Consider the following 24725-nt stretch of genomic DNA (forward strand, 5'->3'; position numbering starts at 1 on the left):
GAAGAGGGATACAATGGGAATGAATTTTGAATACTCTTAACATGGGGATCATGCTAACGGGTGTGTGTGTGTGTGTGTTTGCATAAACTAATTAATTTCAGCCTTTTGATTGACATAGTTGTTGTTGGTTGTAGAACTCAACAAACCCTCGCCGAGAAGACCAGAGAGCTACTATACAGTTAATATCTATTATTAATGAACCTCTCTACACAACTACTTACAAGTCCCTTGTTTCCACCAGAGCTGCCAACACTGCCAATGTTTTGAGTGATATGCTTGTTACCAGAACTGCTGTTATCCTCATGGTTGCTGTTATCTTCATAATTGGAGTTGTCATTGCCATGATGATGGCTGTTATCACGGCATGGAGCAGCAGAGACCAAGGCAGCAACAGAGAGAATGGCGAGAAGAGAGAGAAACTTCATTGTTTAGAGAGCGATGTTTGATAAGATGGTTAGATGATGTTGATTTCGAGTTGGATTTTGCCAATTATTTATACTATTTTTTCTGTAAAAATCGACTCCTTTGAATCAAGCAGCATAGTATCTTAATTCATTATTATATTCTTCTCAAGGAAGGAGGGCAGAAGATTCCATTTGAAACGTTTGAGAGCAAAAAGGCTCCTTTTTCTGATATAAATATACATTGAGCATTTTCAATTAATGTCCATTACTGCTGCACTGCACGTGTAGTGTAAATTAAGCGATAAAAGAGGGAGGAAATTGAAAATAGTTTGAGGGGCAAACAATTGGTAGGTAGTACGGCGCGCACTGAAGGCTTAGAGAGCAGGGGAGATATTAATAGTCTTTCCATACCTCTTGTTTATTAAATTGTATGTCTAGACTTCTTTGGCCCATCACTGGCAAACATTTTTCTCCTTATATCCATGGCCAATTTGTAAAGCCTTCATCTCAACACATACGAAAATTAGTCAATCCGAATGATAGATCGCACCTAGTCGACGTACATGAAGCATCTCCATTGCAAGTAGAAGAAGCGCTTGTAAGTGCAAAAGGCATATCTGCCACTTCAGAATGGCAAACAAATCCCAAATACCGCAGAGATCGTCTGCTAGCTCTCGCTCTGAAACTAGAGCAGCATGACCATGATATGGCACACATTGAGTCATTGCAGACTGGCAAACCACTAGGTGATTCACTCTATGAGATCAGTGATGTGGTCGACTGTCTGCGTTACTATGCTGGCTATTGTGACAAATTCTACGGTCAATCACAAGCATTGCACAACATGCACACATACACCACTCGAGAACCTCTTGGTACAGTGGCATTGATCACCTCTTTTAACTATCCTCTATTGCTAGTGGGATGGAAGCTTGCTCCGGCTTTAGCTGCTGGTAACACCGCTATCGTCAAACCAGCACCGCAAACACCATTATCATCACTAGCATTAGCTGAATTAGCAACCGATATCCTGCCTCCAGGCGTGATCAACGTGCTACCCGGCGGCATTGAAACAAGCCAAGCGTTGATTGATAAGACAGACAAGACCAGTTTTACAGGATCGACTCAAGTTGGACAACAAATTATGCGTCGAGCAGCCGATCGTTTGCTGCCATTGACACTGGAATGTGGTGGTAAAAACGCTGTCATTGTCTGCGATGATGCAGATCTTGATACAACGGCTGATACTGTTGCTATGGGTGCGTTTTCCAATGCGGGACAAAACTGCTGTGCTATCTCACGCGTGTTTGTACACAGATCCATTTACAACACATTCCTGGATAAGCTGGCCAGCACGGTTCACAGTTCCTGGAAAGCAACATTAGACACAGCAGAGGGAGACAATGAATATAATCAATATGGCCCCCTAATTGATGACAAGCAATATAAACGAGTCTTGGGTTATGTGGAAAAAAGCAATCAAGCACCCTTTCTTATGGGAAACATCAGTGCAACAACATCTTCTCAGGGCTATTTTGTCCCACCCACTATCTTTGCTCATGTAGATGATAATGCTCCGTTAGCTACCGAGGAGATATTCGGCCCTGTCCTTAGTGTCATGCAACCATTCGACCATCTAGATGAGGCCATACAGCGTGTGAATCAGTCTGTATATGGTCTTGCTTCAGGCGTTTTTTCGCAAGATATTAAAAAGGCTCACAAAGCTGCTCGTCTTATCAGGGCCGGGTTTGTATGGGTCAATACGTACAATATCATGCCTCCTTCGTTGCCCTTTGGTGGGAGAGGCCAATCTGGTATAGGTAAAGACCTTGGTAAATCAGCATTAGACCAGTTTTCGTTTGAAAAGAGTGTCATGATGGACATTTCTTGAGTCAATAAAAACAAGTGTGTTACAACCTTATTTTTTTCTGTCATGCCATACACAAAAGGTTAGATTCTACAGAGAGATCGGGACATTACACAGTCTTGGTCAGGTACAAGATAGCAGCTATATCTTATCAAAAAGCACGATAAATCTGTCAAAAACAATAATTCCCATAAATCATCATGATGTCTTCGGTAAATCTTTTAATGAATCCCACTACCATAAAATGTTTCTGATGATTTCATCTTCTCTCTGCTCTTTTCCATACATACAAACCGACTATGAGCAACTCTATCAAGCAATCGATTGAATCTACCATTGAGAGTATCGACAAGGAGCTTCGAGATATCAGTCTCAAGGTACACATCTAGAATGCGCATGAATTACTACCTGCTCATGCTCATCTACTACTGATTTAGATCCACGAAAATCCAGAACTGGGCGACCAAGAGTTCAATGCTTGTAAGATCTTGAGCGATTACATGGAGGAGAAGGGGTTCCAGGTGACTCGTGAGGTGGCTGGACTCAAGACGTCCTTCTTGGCCATATTCAGCAACAATGAATCTGGCAGACGTGTTGGATTTGCTAGTGAATATGATGCATTACCTGGGTAAATACACTATACAAACCATACACACATACCCAAAACTGACTTGTAAATGACAGCATTGGACATGCTTGCGGCCATAATCTGATTGCCATTCAAGGTGTCGCCTGTGCTGTCAGTATGAAAGCATTGATGGATAATAATTTAGTTCAGGGCACAGTTGTATTATTCGGTACACCCGCAGAAGAGAGTAGCAGTGGGAAAATTAATTTTGTCAAGGAAGGTCTTATTAAGAATAATGTCGATGTAGCTCTCATGTTGGTAAGTGTGTGAAATCTTTCTCCCGGGTTTATTGTACTAAAGCAACACTGTGTAACTGCATAGCATCCCATGGCTCAAGATATGTTGTACGGTAGGCTATTGGCCTTGGACAATGTTAAAATTGAATATTTCGGTAAACCTGCACACGCTAGTACGGCACCATGGGAAGGCGTAAATGCCCTGGACGCCATGGTACAAGCAATTACTAGCTTAGGCCTGATGAGACAGCAAATTTTACCCACTGACAGGTACATGAAAGATATTTGTTGGAGTCTGCTAAAGTCGTTCTAACGCAATGTGTGCATACATAGAGTGCATGGCATTATTACCAATGGTGGTGAAGCACCCAATGTGATCCCATCTTACGTTTCTGCCTCTTACTACGTTCGTTCTCTCACCAAAAACCAACTGGAATCCCTCAAAACTCGAGTAGAGCAATGCTTCAAGGGAGCTGCATATGCTTCTGGATGTGAAGTCAAGATGAAATGGCACGATATAGGATCCATCGATGATGTCTTTATGAATGACACCATGGCAGCCAATTTCAAGAGCTACATGGAGAAGGAGGGCATCACTTACAAGGACCGCACGGAAGAGGAGCAACTTGTCGTGGCAAGTACTGATTTTGGCAATGTCAGCTACACTGTGCCTAGCATTCATCCCATGTACGCTATTCATACGGATGCTGGTAACCATACAAAGGAATTTACAGACGCCTCCAAGACAGAGATTGCCCACAAGGATACGCTTCGTGCATCTAAATGTCTTGTAATGACTGCAGCTGATGTCTTGACGGACGATAATTTATATAAGCAAGTGGTTGCAGATTTCAAAAAGGGAAAGCCTCAATAAAGCGTGTCTGTTATCTCTTACACTATACAAATCCATAATCTAACGATCATTTTAATAACTGTGGAATCATCATGTTTTCGGTTTTTCTTATCGAAAGTCTTCAGTTAGTCACAAAAGCTACTTGAAGCTTTGCTAAAAAGCAATATGCTATATAGCATACACAGTTCCACTCACCAAATTGCCTTCATCTCGATTTATCCACCAGACTGAATGAGTTCGAAGTTTGAAAATATGAATATTGACTAGATCGATTTTGTTTTAAATTGACATTTTTGGAAAATTTACAGCCTCTAATAAAGAATCTTTCCATCTTAATGTGGATATTAAACCTTCATAGATGTTCTAACAAAATACATACAGTCATATATGCTATACTTTTTGCTTTAAAAGCATATGGCGCTCCTCATCTGTCATTATATATACTGTAAAATACTCAAAAAAAAAGTAGATAAACAAATGATATCATTTCAAAAATGTAAAGAATTGAGACGAATAAACCACCGACGAAGCCGGCATTGGGAAGGGGGTTTGGAGGAGGTGTTAAGCTCATCCACCAAGAGCATAACGCATCTCATTCAACATTTGGTAACATTGGGCTATTATGAGGCGGTTTTATCGTAGCGAAGCGAAGGTGAAAAACCACGGCAACTAAGCATCTAACCTAACATTCGGCAACGTTGACCTATAAGAGGGTTCTGCTGTAACGAAGCAAAGGTGAAAACCATGAATTTCAGGCAGCAAATCCGGCTGCTCATTTCCTCCACTGTTAATAAGGAAACCCAGCAGCATAATGCATCAAAAGTTGCATGAATTAGCATTACCAAAATCAATATGTCTACTACTCGAATTAGAAGTTGCACAGGCTGCAGAACTGCCCTTCCAGAAGGTTTCAGCTACCAAAAATGTGATTCATGCCGTGTAAATAAAAGCTATACAGCAAAAGCATAACCAAATTTGACAGCTTTCAAGCCTTCATATCTTGACATGTAGGCCTTTCTGAACCACCGGAATAACGCCAAACAATTGCAGTTGAGTAGTAGTAACTTCCTGGCACCTTTGCTCAACTTTTTGGGCCAAAAAAAAAATATGGTCAAAAATCGATCAAAAACCATGAGGTACCCCTCATGGTTTTCATCGAAATTTAAGCGATCGCGTTTTTTACCTCGAAAATGAAGACCTTTACTATGGTATATATCAAATCAAAATGTTTCTCTCGATTCAAAGCAATCTCTGAAACCACGTTTATGAGGTTTTCATATGCAAAATTTCGACTTTTTCGCTAAAAACCTCATTTTATACTTTACCAAATTGCTCTATAATCTCAATCAAAACACTTATTACAATTAGCACCATTGGAAGCGTCTTGAAAAGTACTTCAAGAATGTATTAGGAAGCATATGGTGATTATCACAGTTTATATAGTCGAATATCACAGAATAGATTAAAGAGGTCGAAAAAGACGATATCTGTCCAATCTTGAGCAGAAAAAAAAATGAGCTGCGTTTGAACCAATTTTAGCGGTCGTCGCTGTAGATCTTACGTAAGTCTTGTATTTATGCACTAGCCGATCTTTCTCGCTGTGCTCGATGATGGCGTCGCCCTGCGGGCTCTCGCAGAAGACATTTCAAATCAAATATAATAAAATCAAGGTATATCCAGTGGATTTTAAACGATCAATGTTTAGTAAGCGAAGGTTATATTAGAGCCTGGAGGAGGAGAGGTGGTATCTCCCTCAGCACCCTTTTTGCTTACATTGATATCAAACGAAGCCTATTATTGAAATGATGTGAAAGAAAAGTCAAGTCTTATGCAGCATTTTTACACCACAATCTTTATGTTCTGATAGTAGAATTGTCATTGCTATCCGCCGCTGCTGATGCCGATGCCCTTAAGATGGTGACATAACGCTGGTCATATGTAAATACATGATTTGCGTAAGATCTACAGCGACTTTTTTGAGATATTGTCATTGAAAAAGACATCTTTATGAGGCAAAACTTCCCAGAAAAGTATTCAGGCTAAGCGATTATCCTTTCAAGTTTATGATCCACATTTAATCAGCATCCTAATCATTATTATCATCATCAGAAAGGCATTTGGGCCAGCCAGCAGGAGCGACGCCCGCTAAAATTGGTTCAAACGCAGCTCATTTTTTTTTCTGCTCAAGATTGGACAGATATCGTCTTTTTCGACCTCTTTAATCTATTCTGTGATATTCGACTATATAAACTGTGATAATCACCATATGCTTCCTAATACATTCTTGAAGTACTTTTCAAGACGCTTCCAATGGTGCTAATTGTAATAAGTGTTTTGATTGAGATTATAGAGCAATTTGGTAAAGTATAAAATGAGGTTTTTAGCGAAAAAGTCGAAATTTTGCATATGAAAACCTCATAAACGTGGTTTCAGAGATTGCTTTGAATCGAGAGAAACATTTTGATTTGATATATACCATAGTAAAGGTCTTCATTTTCGAGGTAAAAAACGCGATCGCTTAAATTTCGATGAAAACCATGAGGGGTACCTCATGGTTTTTGATCGATTTTTGACCATATTTTTTTTTTGGCCCAAAAAGTTGAGCAAAGGTGCCAGGAAGTTACTACTACTCAACTGCAATTGTTTGGCGTTATTCCGGTGGTTCAGAAAGGCCTACATGTCAAGATATGAAGGCTTGAAAGCTGTCAAATTTGGTTATGCTTTTGCTGTATAGCTTTTATTTACACGGCATGAATCACATTTTTGGTAGCTGAAACCTTCTGGAAGGGCAGTTCTGCAGCCTGTGCAACTTCTAATTCGAGTAGTAGACATATTGATTTTGGTAATGCTAATTCATGCAACTTTTGATGCATTATGCTGCTGGGTTTCCTTATTAACAGTGGAGGAAATGAGCAGCCGGATTTGCTGCCTGAAATTCATGGTTTTCACCTTTGCTTCGTTACAGCAGAACCCTCTTATAGGTCAATGTTACTAAATTCAGAATTAGATGCGTTATGTTCTTGGAGGAGGGGCTCAGCCCCTCCTTAATGCTGGCTGTTTGGTTTTCAATTTTATCAAATTTAAAACGACGGCCAAATAGTGTGTTGATCCCGTCTTGAATTAATAATCCATTTTGCCATTGTGAAACATCAGTAGCCATTTGACATAAATAGAGAGTGTATTCTTAATTTGAACCTCGAATATCTTGTTTTTGACTCATGTTGTATATTGCAGTCAGTACAACAAAGAAGAGATACGTGTAAAGTGCATGTACATTAGAACAAAAGCCTAGAACGCATTTATTCATCTTTTCCATAGAATCAAGAAACAAACAGGACAAAGAGATCTGATTTCTTGTTCCGTAGTCATTGTGAAGACGTGGGACTAAATTATGCTTACAACTGCCTGTGTCAACTTCGGATAAATCTTCCATTTGATCTGAGAGGTGCTCCCAAAATAAACATATGAAAAGCATTCAAATTCTGGATTATCTCTGGGGTGACACCTGGGATCACGTATCAGTGTGAAACTGATCTCATTTTGCCTTGCAATTAGCAGCTCTTCTCAGTTTATTTATGCCTCCTTGTGTTGCAAATACAATGAGTATATAACTTGATTGTCATGATGATACGTAAGCGATTTTGCGATATGTGAAATGGCTTGATATGTGATCAAGCAACGACTTGACTCCTGATCATGAAAGAAGTGTCACCAAAGCCCTTCTTGAATCGGTCTGATTTCCCTTCTCAAGTGCTCAAAAGGACGCCCATGCATAGACAAGAAAATGCAGTGAATGGGCCAGGACATTTGGAAGTGATTAACGCCTAAATACAATGGCTTGTGTAAATTTCACCTCCTATTTCAATATTCGCTATTTCAAGAGCAAAGCAGGAAGCCAAATCCGTAAAGTTTATCAAGGCATGGACTCCTAGAAAGTGCAATTAATTTCAACACACAGCCATCACACAAATTGGCGTCTTTTCAGGCTTTAGATGCCAAACTCTCGTAAGCATAAACCATTTCTAGCGCGAAAAACGGTACAGAGTTCTACAAAACAGTAGATTCGATTTGATGTCTTTCTACAGCATTTCTGAGAAGGTATATATTAGATGAAGTTGCTTCGGGAAATCATATTTATCTGATGAAGCGCTTATTTGAAAGCATGCAAGTCAACTTTCTTGAAGAAATTGAAAAAGTGGTTTATTGAGAATAAGCTTAACTTGATCTGCGTATTAGATAAAAGTCGACTATAAATGCGTAATCTATTCTCTAAATGGAAACCATAGAGATGATGGGGCACTCCAGGTGAAGCGCACAATGTGTAACGAGAGCTGTTTACCATAGCCACCCGCAGCAACATCCATTTGTATGCACACATGGTAATGATAGATCGGAAAAATTACAACCGACAGCGAACCTTGTAACCATTTTTGAGCAGATCAAGAAATACAAGCCGACGTATCAGTATAGACAATGTGTGTGCCTCTTGTTTCGAGATTGAAAACACTATAAATACATTGTTTGTTATCAACCCAATTCTTTCTCTCTTTTCTTTTTTAAACCAACACATTCTGGATAAATGTCAAATCAGAAACTAGATCTGTCTGACACCTCTACTCCACCCCCTAGAGATGTCCACCAAGAAGTCATCAAGACATCTTCCATCTCAGAGTCTCAAGAGGAAGGCACCATCACAGACGAAGGCAGATATCCCAACAGTGGCGATGACAATATGTTTGTTGGAAATGGTGATTTTGGTGAAATAGAAAGAGACGACATCAATGTGGAAGGTAAGTCAAAGATCGCGATCTAACCATCAAAGAGTGCGCCGTGCATAACTGTTTATTTCTCTCGTTTTATAGCTGCGATTGGTGAGTTTCATGAACTACAGAAAGAGTTGTCTCATATCAGCCGTCGTTCCTCTGGCATGTCGCCTGAAAAATTAGAACAAGGCGAAGCTAGTGAGAACGACTTCAACTTGAGCAACTTTTTGCATGGCATGTCTGACGATCGTAAGGAGGCTGGCCATCAATTGAAGCATCTGGGTGTCATCTGGAAGGATCTATCGGTCGAGGTATGTGATACAGAGAGGGAGAGAGCCGGACATTGCTAGCGAGTTGTGTATGACTAACATTACTGCCTATTTATTATTGTTATCAGGGATTAGGCGCTGAAGCCTTTACTATACCTACCGTCATCAGTGGCTTACTCAAGAACATCCAATTCTGGAAAAGATTTGGTGTTGGAGCCAAGCAGCCTAAAAAAGTGATTTTGAAGAATCTGTCTGGATTCTGTAAAGATCAAGAAATGCTTCTTCTGCTCGGAAGACCTGGATCAGGATGTACTACCTTGCTGCGTATCATCTCCAACATGCGAAGCTCGTTTACCGATATCAAGGGAACTGTGAGCTATGGCGGATTCGATCATGATACATTTGCAAAGTATTTCCATGGTCAGACTTGCTATAACTCGGAGGAAGATCAACATTACCCCACACTCACAACTAAACAGACACTGCAATTCGCACTACGTACAAAGACACCAGGCACACGTCTACCCAATGAATCCAAAAAGGAGTTTATCAACAAGATTTTGTATATGCTGGGCAATATGCTGGGACTGACAAAGCAGATGGACACCATGGTAGGAAACCCCTTCTTCCGTGGGTTATCAGGTGGTGAAAGAAAGCGACTCTCCATTGCAGAGCAAATGACGACACAAAGCACCATCAATTGTTGGGATTGCTCAACACGAGGCTTGGATGCTGCGTCTGCCCTGGATTTTGTTAGATCGCTCCGCATCATGACAGATGTCTTTAAGAAGACCACAGTGGCTACATTGTATCAAGCTTCCAACAGCATATTCAATCTGTTTGACAAGGTGATACTCTTAGATGATGGCTACTGTCTGTACTTTGGTCCGGTTGCGTCTGCCAAGCAGTACTTTGAAGACCTTGGCTTCTATTGTCCTCCTCGCAAATCAACACCTGATTTCCTGACTGGTATCTGTAACCCATTGGAGCGTGAAATCAGAGAAGGCTACGAAGACAAAGTGCCGGTGTGCGGCGAGCAATTTCAGTCTGTGTTCTACGCCTCGCCCATGTACCAAGCCATGATGCAAGAACTGCAAGCATACCAAGAGCTGATAGAAAAGGAACGACCCTCAGAGACGTTCAAAGAGGCCATGAATCAAGAGCATCAAAAGCGTGCTTCCAATCGATCCCCGTTCATTGCCTCCTTTTACCAACAAGTCAAGGCACTCACTATCCGACAATACCATCTCCTGATTAAAGACATGCCAGCACTGATCTCTCGTTATGGTACCATCTTGATTCAATCTCTGATTACAGCTTCTTGCTTTTACAACCTGCCAAAAGATGGAAGCAGTGCGTTTTCGAGAGCTGGCGCAGTTTTCTTCAGCGTATTATTCAATGCGCTAGTATCACAGACCGAGCTGGTGAATTTCCTAATGGGCCGGCCTATATTGGAGAAACACAAGCAGTATGCACTTTATCGACCCTCTGCATTCTATATTGCTCAGGTGGTCATGGATATTCCGTACGCACTTGTTCAAGGTATGTTGACCCTTTACACACTTTAAAAATTGTATACTCATTCAATGTCTATAGTGCTGTTGTTTGAATTATGTGCTTACTTCTTGATGGGCCTTAATTTAAGCGCTGGCAGATTCTTTACCTTCTTTATTACGTTATTCTTTGTCAATATGTGCATGAATGGCTTCTTCAGAATGTTTGGTGCCATCACATCCAGCTTCTTTTTTGCTACTCAATTTGCTGGCGTCGTCTTTATCTCAACCATCACTTACTGTGGCTACGTGATCCCGTATCCTGACATGCATCCTTGGTTGTACTGGATCTACTGGATCAGTCCTATCGCTTATGGCTACAAGACACTGCTGATTAACGAGATGAAGGGCCAAGAATACTCGTGTGAAGGTGCTGGCAACTCGGTGCCGTATGGTCCAGGCTATGACCTCTGGGACTACAAGGTGTGCACCATGACAGGCGGTCATCCTGGACAGAATTTTGTGCTTGGTGACGATTACCTGATTACCAAGCTTCAGTGGGATGCGAGACATTTATGGGCACCTGACTTTGTTGCTGTGGTAGGCTTCTTTCTGCTGTTTACTGTGCTTACTGCTTTGGCCATGGAATTCCGTGCTGTCAACAAGATTGGCTCTCTCACAAAGCTCTATGTCCCAGGCAAGGCTCCCAAGGCTCGTTCACAAGAGGAAATCGTAGACCAGCGTCGCAAGCAAGCAAATAAAGTCGAGACCATGGAGCAAATCTCTAATGGCACTACGTTTTCATGGCAAAATGTCAACTATTCAGTGCCCATCAAAGGCGGCGAACTCCAACTGTTGAATTCCATCTCTGGCGTCGTCAGGCCGGGTAACCTGACAGCGCTAATGGGCTCCTCTGGTGCTGGTAAAACTACTCTTTTGGATGTACTGGCCAAGCGCAAGACCATTGGTAAGGTGGATGGCCGCCTTTATCTCAATGGTGAAGCCTTGATCAATGATTTTGAGCGTATTACTGGCTACTGTGAGCAAATGGATATTCATCAGCCAGCAGTTACTGTGCGCGAAGCTCTCCAATTCTCTGCTAATCTGCGTCAACCCTATGACACACCTCAACACGAAAAGGACAGCTATGTTGAACAGATCATTCATTTGCTTGAAATGGAAGACATTGCTGATGCTCAAGTGGGAGAAGTGGATCACGGCTTTGGTATCTCTGTGGAAGAGCGCAAACGTTTGACTATTGGCATGGAGCTAGTAGGTAAGCCTCAGTTGCTGTTCTTGGATGAGCCTACGTCTGGTCTGGATGCTCAGTCCTCTTTCAACATTATTCGCTTCATTCGTAAATTGGCGGATGCTGGCTGGCCTGTGCTTTGTACCATTCATCAACCCTCTGCCATCTTGTTTGATCACTTTGACCATCTGTTGCTTCTTGTGCGTGGAGGACGTACTGCTTACCATGGCGAGATTGGTGAAGATGCTCGTATCATGATTGACTATTTTGAAAAGAATGGTGGTCCCAAGTGTTCGCCTGCTGCTAATCCTGCTGAATATATCCTGGAGGTGGTTGGTGCTGGTACGGCGGGTAAAGCCAAGCAAGACTGGGCCGAGGTATGGGAGCACTCACAGGAAGCCAAGCAGTTGGAGCAAGAGCTTGAGTCAGTACACCAAAATGCGGACCAAAACCCTCAGAGACATGCACTCACCTATGCCACACCCATGTGGACTCAATTCTGGCTTGTTCATAAGCGCATGGCTTTGGCTTACTGGCGATCACCCGATTACAACATTGGCCGTTTTACTACCATTATGTTTACCTCTTTGCTCACTGGTTTTACCTACTGGAAGCTGGGAAACAGTGTTTCTGACTTGCAGAGTCGCTTGTTTGCTCTGTTCTCGTCCTTTTTGATGGCCAATATCCTCATCATTCTTGCACAGCCCAAATTTATGACAGAACGTCTGTATTTCCGCAGAGAGTACGCGTCTCGCTTTTATGGCTGGATACCGTTTACCATTTCGGTCATTCTGGTTGAAATCCCCTATATCCTATTCTTGGCAGCCTTCTTTATGTTTGGCTTTTACTGGACTGCAGGCTTGACAAACACTTCGGAGGCAGTAGGCTACTTTTACTTGGTCTTGATCTTCTTTGTCTTTTGGGCTGTCACTTTGGGCTTTGTCATTGCATCTGTTGCTGAGAACCCTACCATGGCTGCTGTGATCAACCCACTTGTCATCTCCATGCTCATCTTGTTTGCTGGTTTTATGCAGCCTGAGAAGGCAATGCCTCGCTTCTGGAGCAGCTGGATGTACTGGCTTAATCCGTTCCACTACTTTATCGAAGGTCTGGCTACTAACGAACTATCGCACATCAATGTGCATTGCACTGACAAGGATCTACTCAAGGTATATTACACTTTGTGGTCACGTTATCAACGCATTATTAACATCTAGACATTAGTTCCTCCCTCCTCCTAATCAAACATGTCGAGACTATACCAATAACTTCTTTTCGTACGGAGCTCCTGGTTATATTGACAATCCAGACGCTGTTCAGCCTGAATTGTGTGGTTACTGTTCCTTCAATAGTGGCGAGGAATTCTACTCGACTACATTTGGCTGGAGTGCTGCACACAAGTGGAGAAACTTGGGCATCATTATCGCTTTCTTTGTATTCAATGTATTCTGCTTTGGCGCTTTGGTGTACTGGAAGCGTAAGGGAAGACGTTAGAATGCACTATATGTATCAATCAATGTACACTACTCTAAATATAATAAATGTAATTCACTTATTAGTAAATCTACCCTACAACAAAGTCGATCATGTAAGCAAAGGGGCACACTTACTCTGTGAGTTGCTTGCATCAAGGAGGCATCCGTTTTGCGCTTGTCAGAGATATATTCAGGAACGCACATTGAGAGAGAAGTATTAAATCATTGGTGGTATAACAATCAGCCATAAAAGACATCGATGCCACACATATTGATAGGCAATTGCAGTGATACTATCGTAGCCACTCTATTTTCCACATTGCAATCCAGCGATCGAGAGATGTGCCTCTAGATTCCTTGTACCCATGTTTCAATGTTTTGATTAGCCAGTATTCAAATTGATCATCGATGGAATCACAGCAAAGGAGCAAAGGACCGCAGCATGTTTAAGCTGATACGCATGAGCAATGCAGATCAAAATGGCTCTGTGCTTGTTCACTAATGCAGATCAATTGATGATAGAATCAACTGTAAATCAAAGAAACAAGCGACGAATTCAACAAAAGCATATTGACTCTTGAACCATAGATCTCCCTGTAGCATCGTACACCAGTTGTATATATAAGCAATCAAGCAAAATAAACGTTTTCCTTCAAAAACAAACCATACAAATAATATGCAGATTAAATTTCTTTCTGTTGGTTTAATCGCTCTTGCTGCCACTTTGGTTGCTGCTGATACTGTCAAAGTCTCTGATACCAACGTAGGAGCTCACAACACTGGCTCTTGTCTCCTCAACAATCTCAAGGTCGAGGATGTACTTAACAATCTCAATGTCAATGTGGCCTCCAAGAAGCGCAGTGTCTTGTCCCGCAGAAAGGTTGCTCGCACCGTCAGCCACATGCATCATCACCGCCATAATCGTCGTAGCGAGAATGAGCGTGATGAAGAAGAAGAGGATGAGGACGAGGCCGATGAAAACGAAAACGAGCGTGATGAAGAAGAAGAGGACGAAAACGAAAATGAAGCTGATGAAGAAGAGGCTGATGAGAATGAAGTCGATGAAAGCAGTGCTAGCAAAGCCATGCGTCGTCGTGAATGGGAGCAAGATGAGGACGAGGATGAGGACGAGGTTGATGAACAAACTGTCTCCAAATTATCAAAGCGTGATCTTGCCAGCGGTTTGCTTGGTGGCGGAGGCTTGTTGGGTTCAGGTTGTGAAGCGAATACTGCTGGTACTGCATCATCTAGTGGTGGACTTACTGACGGGCTCACTGACGCTCTCATTTAAATCATATTATACCATTTTATTCTTACACATTAATACACTTAATTTACATTGTTACAACATCATAATAAATTGTTCAAATAAACTACCATTATATCAAAAAGCACGTTTGGTAGTACATATAGCTTGATCTCCTAAAATAATGTATCATTTATGCATTTAAGCGCAACACTACAAACATGACGATATACAGGCACTGCAATGCTTGATGGAAGTTACCCAAAACGTAAATAGGAGTACATATTTGACACATAATCAATATCGCTTCTACTGTGAGGAAAAGCCCATCACAAGGTGTCATGTTCAGTAGCTTAAACCGCCTAGTATTTCAAATGGTATACTCACGGTGAATGGATTTGATCCATCCAATGTATTGATATCATATATGAACTTCTGCCGCCAAATAAAGGACAACAGTAAAGCCGCTGTTGTATGTATACGGTTGCTATACAGGCTTTTAAGGGATAACCTGTTTTATGGAGTAGACACATTTATACATAAAGAGGATGCTGATCTTTCAGCTTGTCAAGGCATTGCAAAACAACATGTGCTACTCTTTTCTAGAGTATATAAAGACAAGATTTTCAACTTACAAGGGGCCTTTTCTTCATTCAATACAACACATCTCTATCATACAAAATGCAAATCAAATTCCTTACTGTCGGTTTACTCTTGGCTGCTGTTTCCATGGCTTCTGCTGGTGTCATCAAGGTTGAAGACACCAACGTCAGTGCCAAGAATACTGCTTCGTGTATCGCCAACAATCTCAAGATCAAGGACGTCCTCAATGATGCACGTGTCAATGTTGCCAACAAGAAGCGTAGTGCCCTGTCTGGCGAGCAGGTTGCCCGCATTGCTCGTCGTGCTGAGCAAGAGCCCGAGGCTGATGAAGAAGAGGAGGATGAAGAAGAGGAGGATGAGGATGAAGAAGAACAAATGTAATTTGGCAAAATGGGATACGCGCAGCAATCTCTGTATTCTTTGGGGTTATGCACTACTCCAAGCAGTAAATACTTTAATAAACCTACACACCTATACTTGAAACCATACACGATAGTTTTCTCGTTGCTATCTATATGATACAAAAGCTATTCTGGTACAATAATGCAGTTTAGGAGGAGGCATATGCAATCAAGACTGTGATTTGTAGGAAATGAGAGAAAATCATATACAGCTTCACTATATGTATGAGATACTTGAGAGAACCAAAGTTCTTTACAGCAAACGAGTGAGTCATTCTGATGCTGTGCATTTAGTATATTGAATTGCTTTGATGATGGTGAAATGCGCATATGTATCGACATATAGTATATCGGCCCATACTCCAAGAGATGGAAAACTAAGAGGTTTCTTTGAGTCTAGACGTTTGTTGAACTTGCATGGTGCATGCAGATTCCATACATTCCATCTTGACGCACTGCAGATCATCCACCATATCAACTACTCTAGTATATAATCACAAGCCAAGGCCTCCTATTTCTACCACGGTGAGCATGACATTTATATCCGATCATCTATCTGGTGCTGGTTGCAAATGCATACCCACTAAGAAATGTATACTGAGATGCTATTCTGAAGCGCTTATATGTTGACCACAATTGCTTGGACTAGTAGCCATTACACTCTAGCGATCACTTGTAAAAAGGGGCAGTTTTTACGTAAATGCTCAACAATTGTACATACAAGCTTTAATTCTGTGAGGTCAGATAAGATAGCCTATAAGAGAATCCTTAAATATCCAAAATTTCATGATTTTTACTTGCTAATTCTTGAAAATAAAAGTTGCTTTCGATCATATCTTTTCTCGAAAGAATCGAGCAGTTACTAGAAAGCAGGTTTATACTCATACTTATGAAATATAAAAAGCGATTGTAACATGATGTAAAATCTTTCATATGTTGCAAGGTTTTGATGTCTTTCTTACTATCGAAAATTCAATTACGTATCAAAGTTATAATGTGTGAGCAAAGGGCAATTACAATTAAGAGGCCTTTCAGAAGAGTGAGTTGCGCCATGTCAAATAAAATACTGCGACTATTATGTATACTGACAATAGCACTCGTCCAGTATTGCATTGATGTACACTGCATTGTTGTACAAAGACAAACAAAACAGCGCAGATACACGGCTCAGACACATAATGCAGCAGTCGCTAAACTAGTATTATGTGGCACCTTTCTTATTCAGAAGCCACTGCAAGGCATCCATATACTTTGCGAAGAATTCTTGCAATCTTGAACTTGCAAAGTACATGTTCTATTTTGATACCGCCCTTAATCTGATATAATCCTTAAGTTATCTGAAGAGCCCCATTTCGACTCATCCATCCCAGCATTTTAGGAACATAATCGAAGCGACGTATTCATTTTAAAAACATTCGTAAAGTACATAGTATAAAAGCATTCATTTCGATCAGATCAATCCACTGCAGGAGCGCTCAATTGCAAATATTCAAACAAGTGTATAAACTCTGTGTGCATCATTCATTTCATACGCTATTCTCACCAAACCTATGCTCAATATTTCTGCTCACATTGCCTCTTGGGAGAATCACCAACTTCGAGATAAGCATATACTGTTTGTAATTTACACGACAAATCGCATATACATATACATATACAAACGCCCCCCCCCCCTCACTCCCTGTATACTAGTCCAAATGCACTGTAAATCAGAGCAAGTGCTTCTTGTTCATCACCACCATTAGACAAGGATCCACCAATACATAATGCAGGTTGAATGATAATAGATTTCTGTTTTATCTTTCAAAGAGATAGCATGTACCTACATATTTGCTATACGCTTGATGAGGATAGCGGGATGAATCTAGCGTATAATGAACCCACTGAGCGAAGAAAATATAAAAAGAAGCTAGATTTTCATTAAAAAAGATAAACTTTATCCTACAACACTTGGATTCATCCATATACAATGCAAATCAAATACATTTCTCTTGGTTTACTCGTTGCCTTGGTAGCCTCTACTACTGCTTCTGACACTGTTCATGTCTCTGATCTGGATGTCGCGGCCCACAACACTGCTTCCGGTATCGCCAATAATGTCAGGGTCAATGATGTCCTCGGAAATCTCCGTGCCAATGTTGCCAACTCAAAGCGTGTCGTCTTGTCTCGTAGAGATCTTGCCCGTGCTGCTCGCCGTGTACACCGTCGCAGTGAGAACGAGCCTGATGAGGAGGAAGAAGATGAAAATGAGGCTGACGAGAATGAAAACGAGCCTGATGAAAAGGAAGCTGATGAAAACGAGAATGAAGCTGATGAGCATGAGGCTGACGAGAATGAAAACGAGCCTGATGAGGAGGAGGCTGATGAAAATGAAGTCAATGAGAGCGGTTATGCCAAGGCCTTGCGTCGCTAATTTGTACCCTGCTCTACAATGGGATATCATATCATCCTTTTACCATTATTACCCATTTATTAATCACCAGTATTGAATAAATTGTTCGAGTAAACCATCTTATACACTTTAATTTTATTTGTAATGTCGCCTTTTCACCACGCTATGTTTGATTATGTTTTACTGCAGTGAGGTGACGCAGGCTTCTATCGAGAAATATGAGCTGTTTTCTATTGGGATCAAGTATATCAACACGGATACAATTAGCTATACAACAGATAAATGGTAGGCTTGTGTCCAGCATCGCATCATCTTTATGCATGGACTTTTAAATGCGAGGGGTGGGAGGAGTGTAGGAGGATTACAATCTTGGCCGCCATCTCAATTACACACACCCCTTTCTCTCGTTTTCTTCCCCTGTCAACGATGAATCAATGGCTGAAGAACTTATTTCGCATTCGCAGCAGTAATACAGCACACTTTGTACCTTCCAATTACGACACTCTCTCTCGACCGCAACTGATTGCCAAAATAAAAGCTCTTGAAGATCAATTATCGACCGCGAAATACCCCATCAAACATGACAAGAGCAGGCCGTTTGACATGACACAATACAGCCAGCAACGCATTGCGCTAAAGGTAGCTTATTTAGGCTGGAACTACTCTGGATTTGCAGCACAAGGAGACGAAATCAAGACGCCTACAGTAGAAGGACAGATATTCAAAGCGCTTCAGTCGTGCAAATTAATCACACATCCAGATCAATGCAACTTTACTCGATGCGGCAGGACTGACAAGGGCGTGAGTGGCCTGGGACAAGTGATTGCATTGAATGTTCGAAGCAGCCACAGCAAACTCGGTTCTTCATCTTTGTCCACAGCGTCATTACCCTACATTGAAATTCTAAACAGACTGCTGCCAGACGATATACGCATCTTGGCTTGGGCGCCTGTTGACCCGTCCTTTAACGCAAGATTTGACTGCAAATCGCGCACATACAAGTATTTTTTCCAGAAGGGAACCTTGGATTTAGAATTGATGCAGAAGGCGGCTAGTTTCATGATGGGTTCGCACGATTTCAGAAACTTTTGCCGCTTGGATCCATCCAAGAACATAACCAATTACGAGCGCACGGTGGTCTCATTAGACATCAAGCCTGCCACTACTGCCAGTAACAATGAATTCTATCAGGTAGAGCTCAAAGGAACAGCATTCTTGTGGCACCAAGTGAGGTGTATCATGGCGATTCTGTTTCTGGTGGGGCAGACATTGGAAAAACCAGAGATTGTTCGAGAATTGCTGGACATCAACACGTTTCCCGCAAGACCTGAATACCCAATGGCCAGTGATTTACCGCTATTATTGTACGATTGTGAATTTGATGGCATTCAATGGATTTACGCCAACCAAGATGAGGAGAAGGACGTCAAGATACCTACACCCGTGAGGACATGGCGACATTTTAACCAGTTTCGGACAGAGCATGTCATCAAAAGCCTACTATATAAAACGTGCATCGATGAAATAGAAGCCATGCCAACATTCAAGGACCACCCAGAGTATGAGCAATCAACAATTCTGCTTGGTGCTGGTAAATCCATCAGAACAAGCCATTACAAACCTCTGAAAGATAGGCCTTTAGCTGATTCAGATAAAGTAAAAAAGGAGAAATATCGCATTAAGCAACTGAAAAAAGCAGAAATAAAATGAAGGGTTTATTGATGTGTCAAGAATGGAATACTAAAGGCTTTCGGCTTTTGTCTTTTCGCATCGTATTGGGTAGCGTTAGTTGTGGTAGTGGAATCATGTGAGGTGGAAGGTAAAGCAGGTGGTGGTGGTGGTAGTGTATGTGTGTCAGCATCCATATAGGGTGTGGCGAGTTTCTTTCGTTTGTGATGTGATGTTGGCGTATTAGTGGTATTGCTCTTATCGTTACTGCTACTCTTTTTCTTGCGTTTGAGCCAGAAATTGCTAATCAATACATGAGCTCCCCAAAACTCGGAGCAAACCTTCAGTGGCAACAAATGTTCGGTAGCTGCTTCTAGTTTTCTATAGGCGTCCAGCTTGACGGTAGGATCTAATCGACTCCAACGCAGATCAGGATCGATATTGTTGGCCTCTTTGATGTGAGATAAAACGGCTTTCGTGATTAAGATGGCTTCTTTCACCATCGCCTTGTAGTCTAAACCAGTTTTTGACGATGGGCCTAGTACCTTGGTGATCAAATCAATGTAAAGATTGCAGGTAAACTGTAAGCTATGTGATTTTCCTCCGATTGAATTGGTAAGCTCTTTTGTTGAGGGCCGCGGCACAACTCTGTCAATGGGCTCATACTTTGGGAATGGCCCTTTGGTCACATTCTCTTCAGTTGTTGACGTCGTACTCATGTGCCCCCTTTTGGGAATTTGCGCATTTTGTATTGGACTATCAACTGTGCTACCTTCATTAGAAGTCGAATGGCTGAAATCGTCTGCAATGGCATATTTGCTGTTGTGGATCGATAGCTTGATGGCCTGCATCTCAGATTTCAAGTCTCCCACCTGAGATACAAGCTGTGTGATCTCTTGTGTCATTGTGTGTATCTTGTCTAGAGCCATATCTAACTTTTGGTAGATCCATTGGTTCGGATCTGTATCTTGATATCTTTTAGACCCCTAAATGCCACAGTTAATCGCTGATTTACAGACATGGCCAATGTACAAAAAAAACCTCTTGTTCGTCCTGTTGCTCTTGATTCATGTGGTTATCATCATCTATACACTTTCTTTTCAATGTGCTCGCTTTGGTTGCTATGTAATCGTCGTCGTCGTCGTCGTCGTTGTAACTACAAATCAACCACCAAAAAATCAACATTTCCGGCCACGCAGGTCATGTTGCAACTCAACTCACTTTTTATGTGATTTCTGTCTCTTTGATGCTCTGACCATTACTATAAATAATCCATGAAACGCTGACTTTGAGATGTGATTTTTCAAGAAAAAAAAAAAAAAAAAGGAACCAATATGATCACTTTGGGCAATTCTGGAGCTATTTTATACTAAAAATCTCTAGAAAAAAAAAATGCATCTAGTGTTTTCTAATTTTCCAAATCCACATTTTAGAATGCCGTTTCCAGGTTGGAAAAAGGAAAACTAATGGTGAGCATCCCATTTGTTTTGGATCGATGACGACCAACCAGGAGCACCTTCGAATCCATTGCGGCCTTGTTGATAGTCAGAAACCGCTTGAATGCTCTCTTGTTGTGTGTTCATGACAAAGGGACCATGTTGAACAATGGGTTCATTGATTGGCTGGCCAGCAATAATCACAAAATGTGTATCATCAGAAACTGATTCAACTGGAATGAAATTGCCTTGGTTGTTATCCAAAACTAATGTATGGTGAGCCTCGGATAAATGCTCCGTGCCTCCAAATTTCGCTGATCCCTCAATGGTGCAGATGAATCCAGCATAGTTGGGCGGGATCTCTTGCTCCATATGTTTGCCTTTCTTCATCTTGACGTCGATGAACATGGTTGGTGTTCTTGTAAAAGCTTGGCTGACTGTGCCATTGGAGGATCCTGCAATGACTTTGATATCTACGCCTGGCTCAGGCGAAACGTGTGCCACTTGTTCCTTGGGAAGCTCTTGGTAGTTAGGCTCGGCAAGCTTATCTTTGCTAGACAGATTGACCCAAAGTTGAAGACCATGAGCTCAATCTTTGGTTGCTGGAATCTCTGTATGAACAATGCCGCGTGCTGCTGACATCTACTGAAGATCTCCTGGTCCAATGCGTCCCTTGTGGCCCTTGAAGTCCTCGTGCAGAAACTCGCCTTCCAACATGTAGATTACCTTCTCAAATCCGCGATGGGGATGATCTGGAAATCCGCCAGGAGCATGGACATCAAATTCGTCCAGCATCAAGAATGGATCAAGATCACGCAAAGCAGCAGTGCCAATACTACGATACACTATGGACAAGGCGGCAATTAGCCTTATAGCAAGTAATTGTATGCAGAAACTTACCTTTGGCGCCATCGCCGTCCATTTGAGCCCTGGAACGTACACTTTTGACGCTATTTCTTGCTATACGAGAAGCCATTTGGAACCTAAATTATGGAAAATGGAATGTTTATCCCCAGCATTTTTTCACATATCGACTTTATATGGTTGGAAACCCGCCGTGTGTAATCAGAAGGGCTTGGTCATAGCACAATTTGTAAATGCTTACTGATTGCTGTGTGGTACGAACAAGACACTCCACACACAGTGCCAGAAATACGCGGATGAGGCGTCAATCAGGTACACAAAGCAGTAAACGTTTAGTAACAGCATATATATATTGTTTTAAAGGAGCGAAAAGAAGGAAAGAAAAATTGCTCAAATCATTTGGCAGACAAGATCGAAAAATCTAACAACTCGGAAAGGAGGCCGATGTGAACTTGACAATAGTTTAGTCATTGTGTCTCCATTTTATCGAGAATTCCATCGTCTGCTATGCAATCACGCTAAACAGCAACAATAGTCGGTATTGTATCACCGAGCCATTCTAGATAATGCAATCGTATGCCTGTTTCATCAAATACATGGTGTATATTTCAACTCGGATGCCATCCGAAAAGGTTGTTTTAAAGCAAGGTATTTTAGGACGTCAGATGGAAAAATGACAAAAGGCACAGTTAAAGTTCTCAACAATCTACGGTCATGTAATTGATCATGTCTCACCTGTACAGGCGTTTGTCGACGCTTTGTAATATTTGAGTTTGCTCCATTGGTCAGGATCGCAGTTTACATCCAGGGGGGGGGTATTAGTTAATAAATACCCGTAGTAGTGCTTATCATTGGATGTTGATTGTATCCAATGTAGCTTGTGAATGCTATATTTGACACTTATCTTTCAAAGCAGATCAAAAATAGATCACAGGGGTGCTTCAATGTTAAGAATTGTAAGCTAACCTCATTGAATTGTCTAAATCCGAAGGCGGAAATGTTGCCTGTCACTTTCTACATTTAGTATGCGCCATATCACCAATTATCTCGCATATGATGTAGACAGGTAATAACATTGCTTGAATGCTTAAAAACCAACATTGGAATGCAGAATAAGCGGATTCGGCAAGAAACTGCCAATAATAGTAAAACACTCTTTTTAAACCACTATATTTACCAAGGTTTTTGTACCAACAATAACCATACAAGAGACATAATTGAATTAATATAAACGAGTATTTATGCTTCGGGTGGCTCTACCTTCGTTTCGCTTCGGTGAGAACCAGCCTCCACAGCGGCGCTACCAATGGCCCTTGCGTATCTTGCCAAAATACTGCTACTTTCATGTTGACCCTCCACTTACACATGAAAATCCTTCATATTATATGTGGGTCTAATTTTTATGTGATGCTCTGCATCCCTATACACTTAGTTACTTCCTATACGGACAAGCATCATACTGGTATTTCCTCTTTTTAGTCCTTAATTCCCCTGATATAGCGAAATCTGAGTGCATTTGAGCCGTGATTTCTTGTGTTAAAGGCCGTTTTAGGCCGTCAGAATAGTATCAAACCATTGCTTTCATCTAGCACTAACTTCCTGCCACCCTTGCTCAACTTTTTGGGGACCAAAAAGCATGAGGTATCCCTCATGGTTTTCATCGAAAATCAAACAATCGCATTTTTTTTTTTTTACCTTGAAGATGATGACTTTTACTATGGTATGTATTACATCAAAATGTTGCTATCGATCCAAAGCAACCCTTGAAACGTCATTTGTGTATCTTTTATATGTAAGTTTTTGACATTTTTGCTAGAAACCTCATTTCATATTTTTTGATATTGCTCGATGCGTTTATTATAAACATCTGCCATAAGCACCATCATTCGATGCGCCTTGAAAAGCACTCCAGAAATGCATTAGAAAGTATAAGATGATCATCGCATCTAATATAGTCCAATTCTGCAAAATAGATCAACCGAGTCGTTTTTAGATCAAAATCTGTCCAATCTGGAATAGACGTTAAGCGAGAATTCAATTGATTTTGAGTGCTTCTGATATCAATGTAATCTACGATCTTGAAGCTAATATAAAGAGGATTGCAATTTGAAAAAAGTATTATAGTAGCTTATTCTCTCTACTTTTGCCTGATTCTGAAGCACATTTTGTTTCTGACACTCGGATTAATCATTGTTTATTACATATTCAAATAAATGGCCTAATATGAAACGCAAACTTTCTTGCTATTCAAAATTGCAAATGGCACTTGAGGTTTGATGTACTGTACATTGAGATACCACTACTAGGCTATACTATAGCAGCCACTAAGGCAATGCTATAATACCATATACGCTTGGGAACCTAATGCCAAATGTCCATTTTATTAAAGTGTAAGGGCCATCACATCTCCTGTTACTAGGAATTTTTAGCAAATAGATGGCAATACTAATTATGAAATACATGTGAGGTTTCTACTGAGCACTAACGAAGACAGACAACTGGTTTATACATACACACTTTTTTAAGAATCATGCAAATACTGTATTTTGAGGCGGCGTCATGTCACCCAAGTGTTCTACAGGCCCAAAAGCAGCGGATCAAGATTGCCTTTTACTTGGATACACATTGTAAAATATAGCTTCAAATGGGTTTGCTTGCACTACTACCAATATGCTCACTCTAATTGAACGATGACTTTTTGTTTGTTTGTTTTCCGTGCAACTTGCCTACATTCTTTTCAAAGAAGTAAGAGCATATCCTGTTGGTGACAGTAGCACCAGAACTTTGACAGCTCTGCTTGTACATATAAAATAGTGAATACATGTAATTTATATACTGCAATCACTGCAAAACTATACTGATAAAGAACCCGTTATTG

The 24725-nt window shown here is 41.2% G+C and overlaps 10 protein-coding genes across 10 annotated transcripts; 7 read left to right on the forward strand and 3 right to left on the reverse strand.

The window, feature by feature from the left end:
• Positions 1–87: 87 nt before the first annotated feature.
• Positions 88–425, reverse strand: ATC70_005807 (uncharacterized protein; the record flags this gene model as incomplete). Its single annotated transcript, XM_064825090.1, has 2 exons — positions 88–168; positions 222–425. 2 exons carry the CDS (start codon positions 423–425, stop codon positions 88–90), a joined length of 285 nt encoding a protein of 94 aa, XP_064680467.1.
• Positions 426–834: 409 nt separating this feature from the next.
• On the forward strand, positions 835–2295 carry ATC70_005808 (Homeodomain-like protein; the record flags this gene model as incomplete). The annotated part of the gene is made up of 1 exon (XM_064825091.1): positions 835–2295. One exon carries the CDS (start codon positions 835–837, stop codon positions 2293–2295), a length of 1461 nt encoding a protein of 486 aa, XP_064680468.1.
• A 275-nt stretch (positions 2296–2570) lies between these two features.
• ATC70_005809 (uncharacterized protein) lies at positions 2571–4009 on the forward strand (the record flags this gene model as incomplete). Its single annotated transcript, XM_064825092.1, has 5 exons — positions 2571–2648; positions 2709–2899; positions 2956–3157; positions 3221–3405; positions 3469–4009. The coding sequence occupies 5 exons, from the start codon at positions 2571–2573 to the stop codon at positions 4007–4009; spliced, it is 1197 nt and encodes a 398-aa protein (XP_064680469.1).
• A 4558-nt stretch (positions 4010–8567) lies between these two features.
• On the forward strand, positions 8568–13256 carry ATC70_005810 (C2H2-type domain-containing protein; the record flags this gene model as incomplete). Its single annotated transcript, XM_064825093.1, has 5 exons — positions 8568–8778; positions 8851–9062; positions 9149–10562; positions 10617–12931; positions 12987–13256. The coding sequence occupies 5 exons, from the start codon at positions 8568–8570 to the stop codon at positions 13254–13256; spliced, it is 4422 nt and encodes a 1473-aa protein (XP_064680470.1).
• Positions 13257–13913: 657 nt separating this feature from the next.
• ATC70_005811 (uncharacterized protein) lies at positions 13914–14528 on the forward strand (the record flags this gene model as incomplete). Its single annotated transcript, XM_064825094.1, has 1 exon — positions 13914–14528. One exon carries the CDS (start codon positions 13914–13916, stop codon positions 14526–14528), a length of 615 nt encoding a protein of 204 aa, XP_064680471.1.
• A 636-nt stretch (positions 14529–15164) lies between these two features.
• Positions 15165–15467, forward strand: SCO1_2 (Cu-binding protein; the record flags this gene model as incomplete). The annotated part of the gene is made up of 1 exon (XM_064825095.1): positions 15165–15467. The coding sequence occupies one exon, from the start codon at positions 15165–15167 to the stop codon at positions 15465–15467; it is 303 nt and encodes a 100-aa protein (XP_064680472.1).
• A 1989-nt stretch (positions 15468–17456) lies between these two features.
• ATC70_005813 (uncharacterized protein) lies at positions 17457–17900 on the forward strand (the record flags this gene model as incomplete). Its single annotated transcript, XM_064825096.1, has 1 exon — positions 17457–17900. One exon carries the CDS (start codon positions 17457–17459, stop codon positions 17898–17900), a length of 444 nt encoding a protein of 147 aa, XP_064680473.1.
• Positions 17901–18305: 405 nt separating this feature from the next.
• Positions 18306–19589, forward strand: ATC70_005814 (uncharacterized protein; the record flags this gene model as incomplete). The annotated part of the gene is made up of 1 exon (XM_064825097.1): positions 18306–19589. The coding sequence occupies one exon, from the start codon at positions 18306–18308 to the stop codon at positions 19587–19589; it is 1284 nt and encodes a 427-aa protein (XP_064680474.1).
• A 5-nt stretch (positions 19590–19594) lies between these two features.
• Positions 19595–20806, reverse strand: ATC70_005815 (uncharacterized protein; the record flags this gene model as incomplete). The annotated part of the gene is made up of 3 exons (XM_064825098.1): positions 19595–20533; positions 20589–20703; positions 20769–20806. The coding sequence occupies 3 exons, from the start codon at positions 20804–20806 to the stop codon at positions 19595–19597; spliced, it is 1092 nt and encodes a 363-aa protein (XP_064680475.1).
• A 204-nt stretch (positions 20807–21010) lies between these two features.
• Positions 21011–21959, reverse strand: TRM5_1 (tRNA(m(1)G37)methyltransferase; the record flags this gene model as incomplete). Its single annotated transcript, XM_064825099.1, has 3 exons — positions 21011–21536; positions 21630–21828; positions 21884–21959. 3 exons carry the CDS (start codon positions 21957–21959, stop codon positions 21011–21013), a joined length of 801 nt encoding a protein of 266 aa, XP_064680476.1.
• Between the last annotated feature and the right edge of the window lie 2766 nt (positions 21960–24725).

Source organism: Mucor velutinosus, assembly GCF_035048745.1.
Source record: "Mucor velutinosus strain NIH1002 chromosome Unknown tig00001544, whole genome shotgun sequence".
In the NCBI taxonomy this organism is placed as follows: domain Eukaryota; kingdom Fungi; phylum Mucoromycota; class Mucoromycetes; order Mucorales; family Mucoraceae; genus Mucor; species Mucor velutinosus.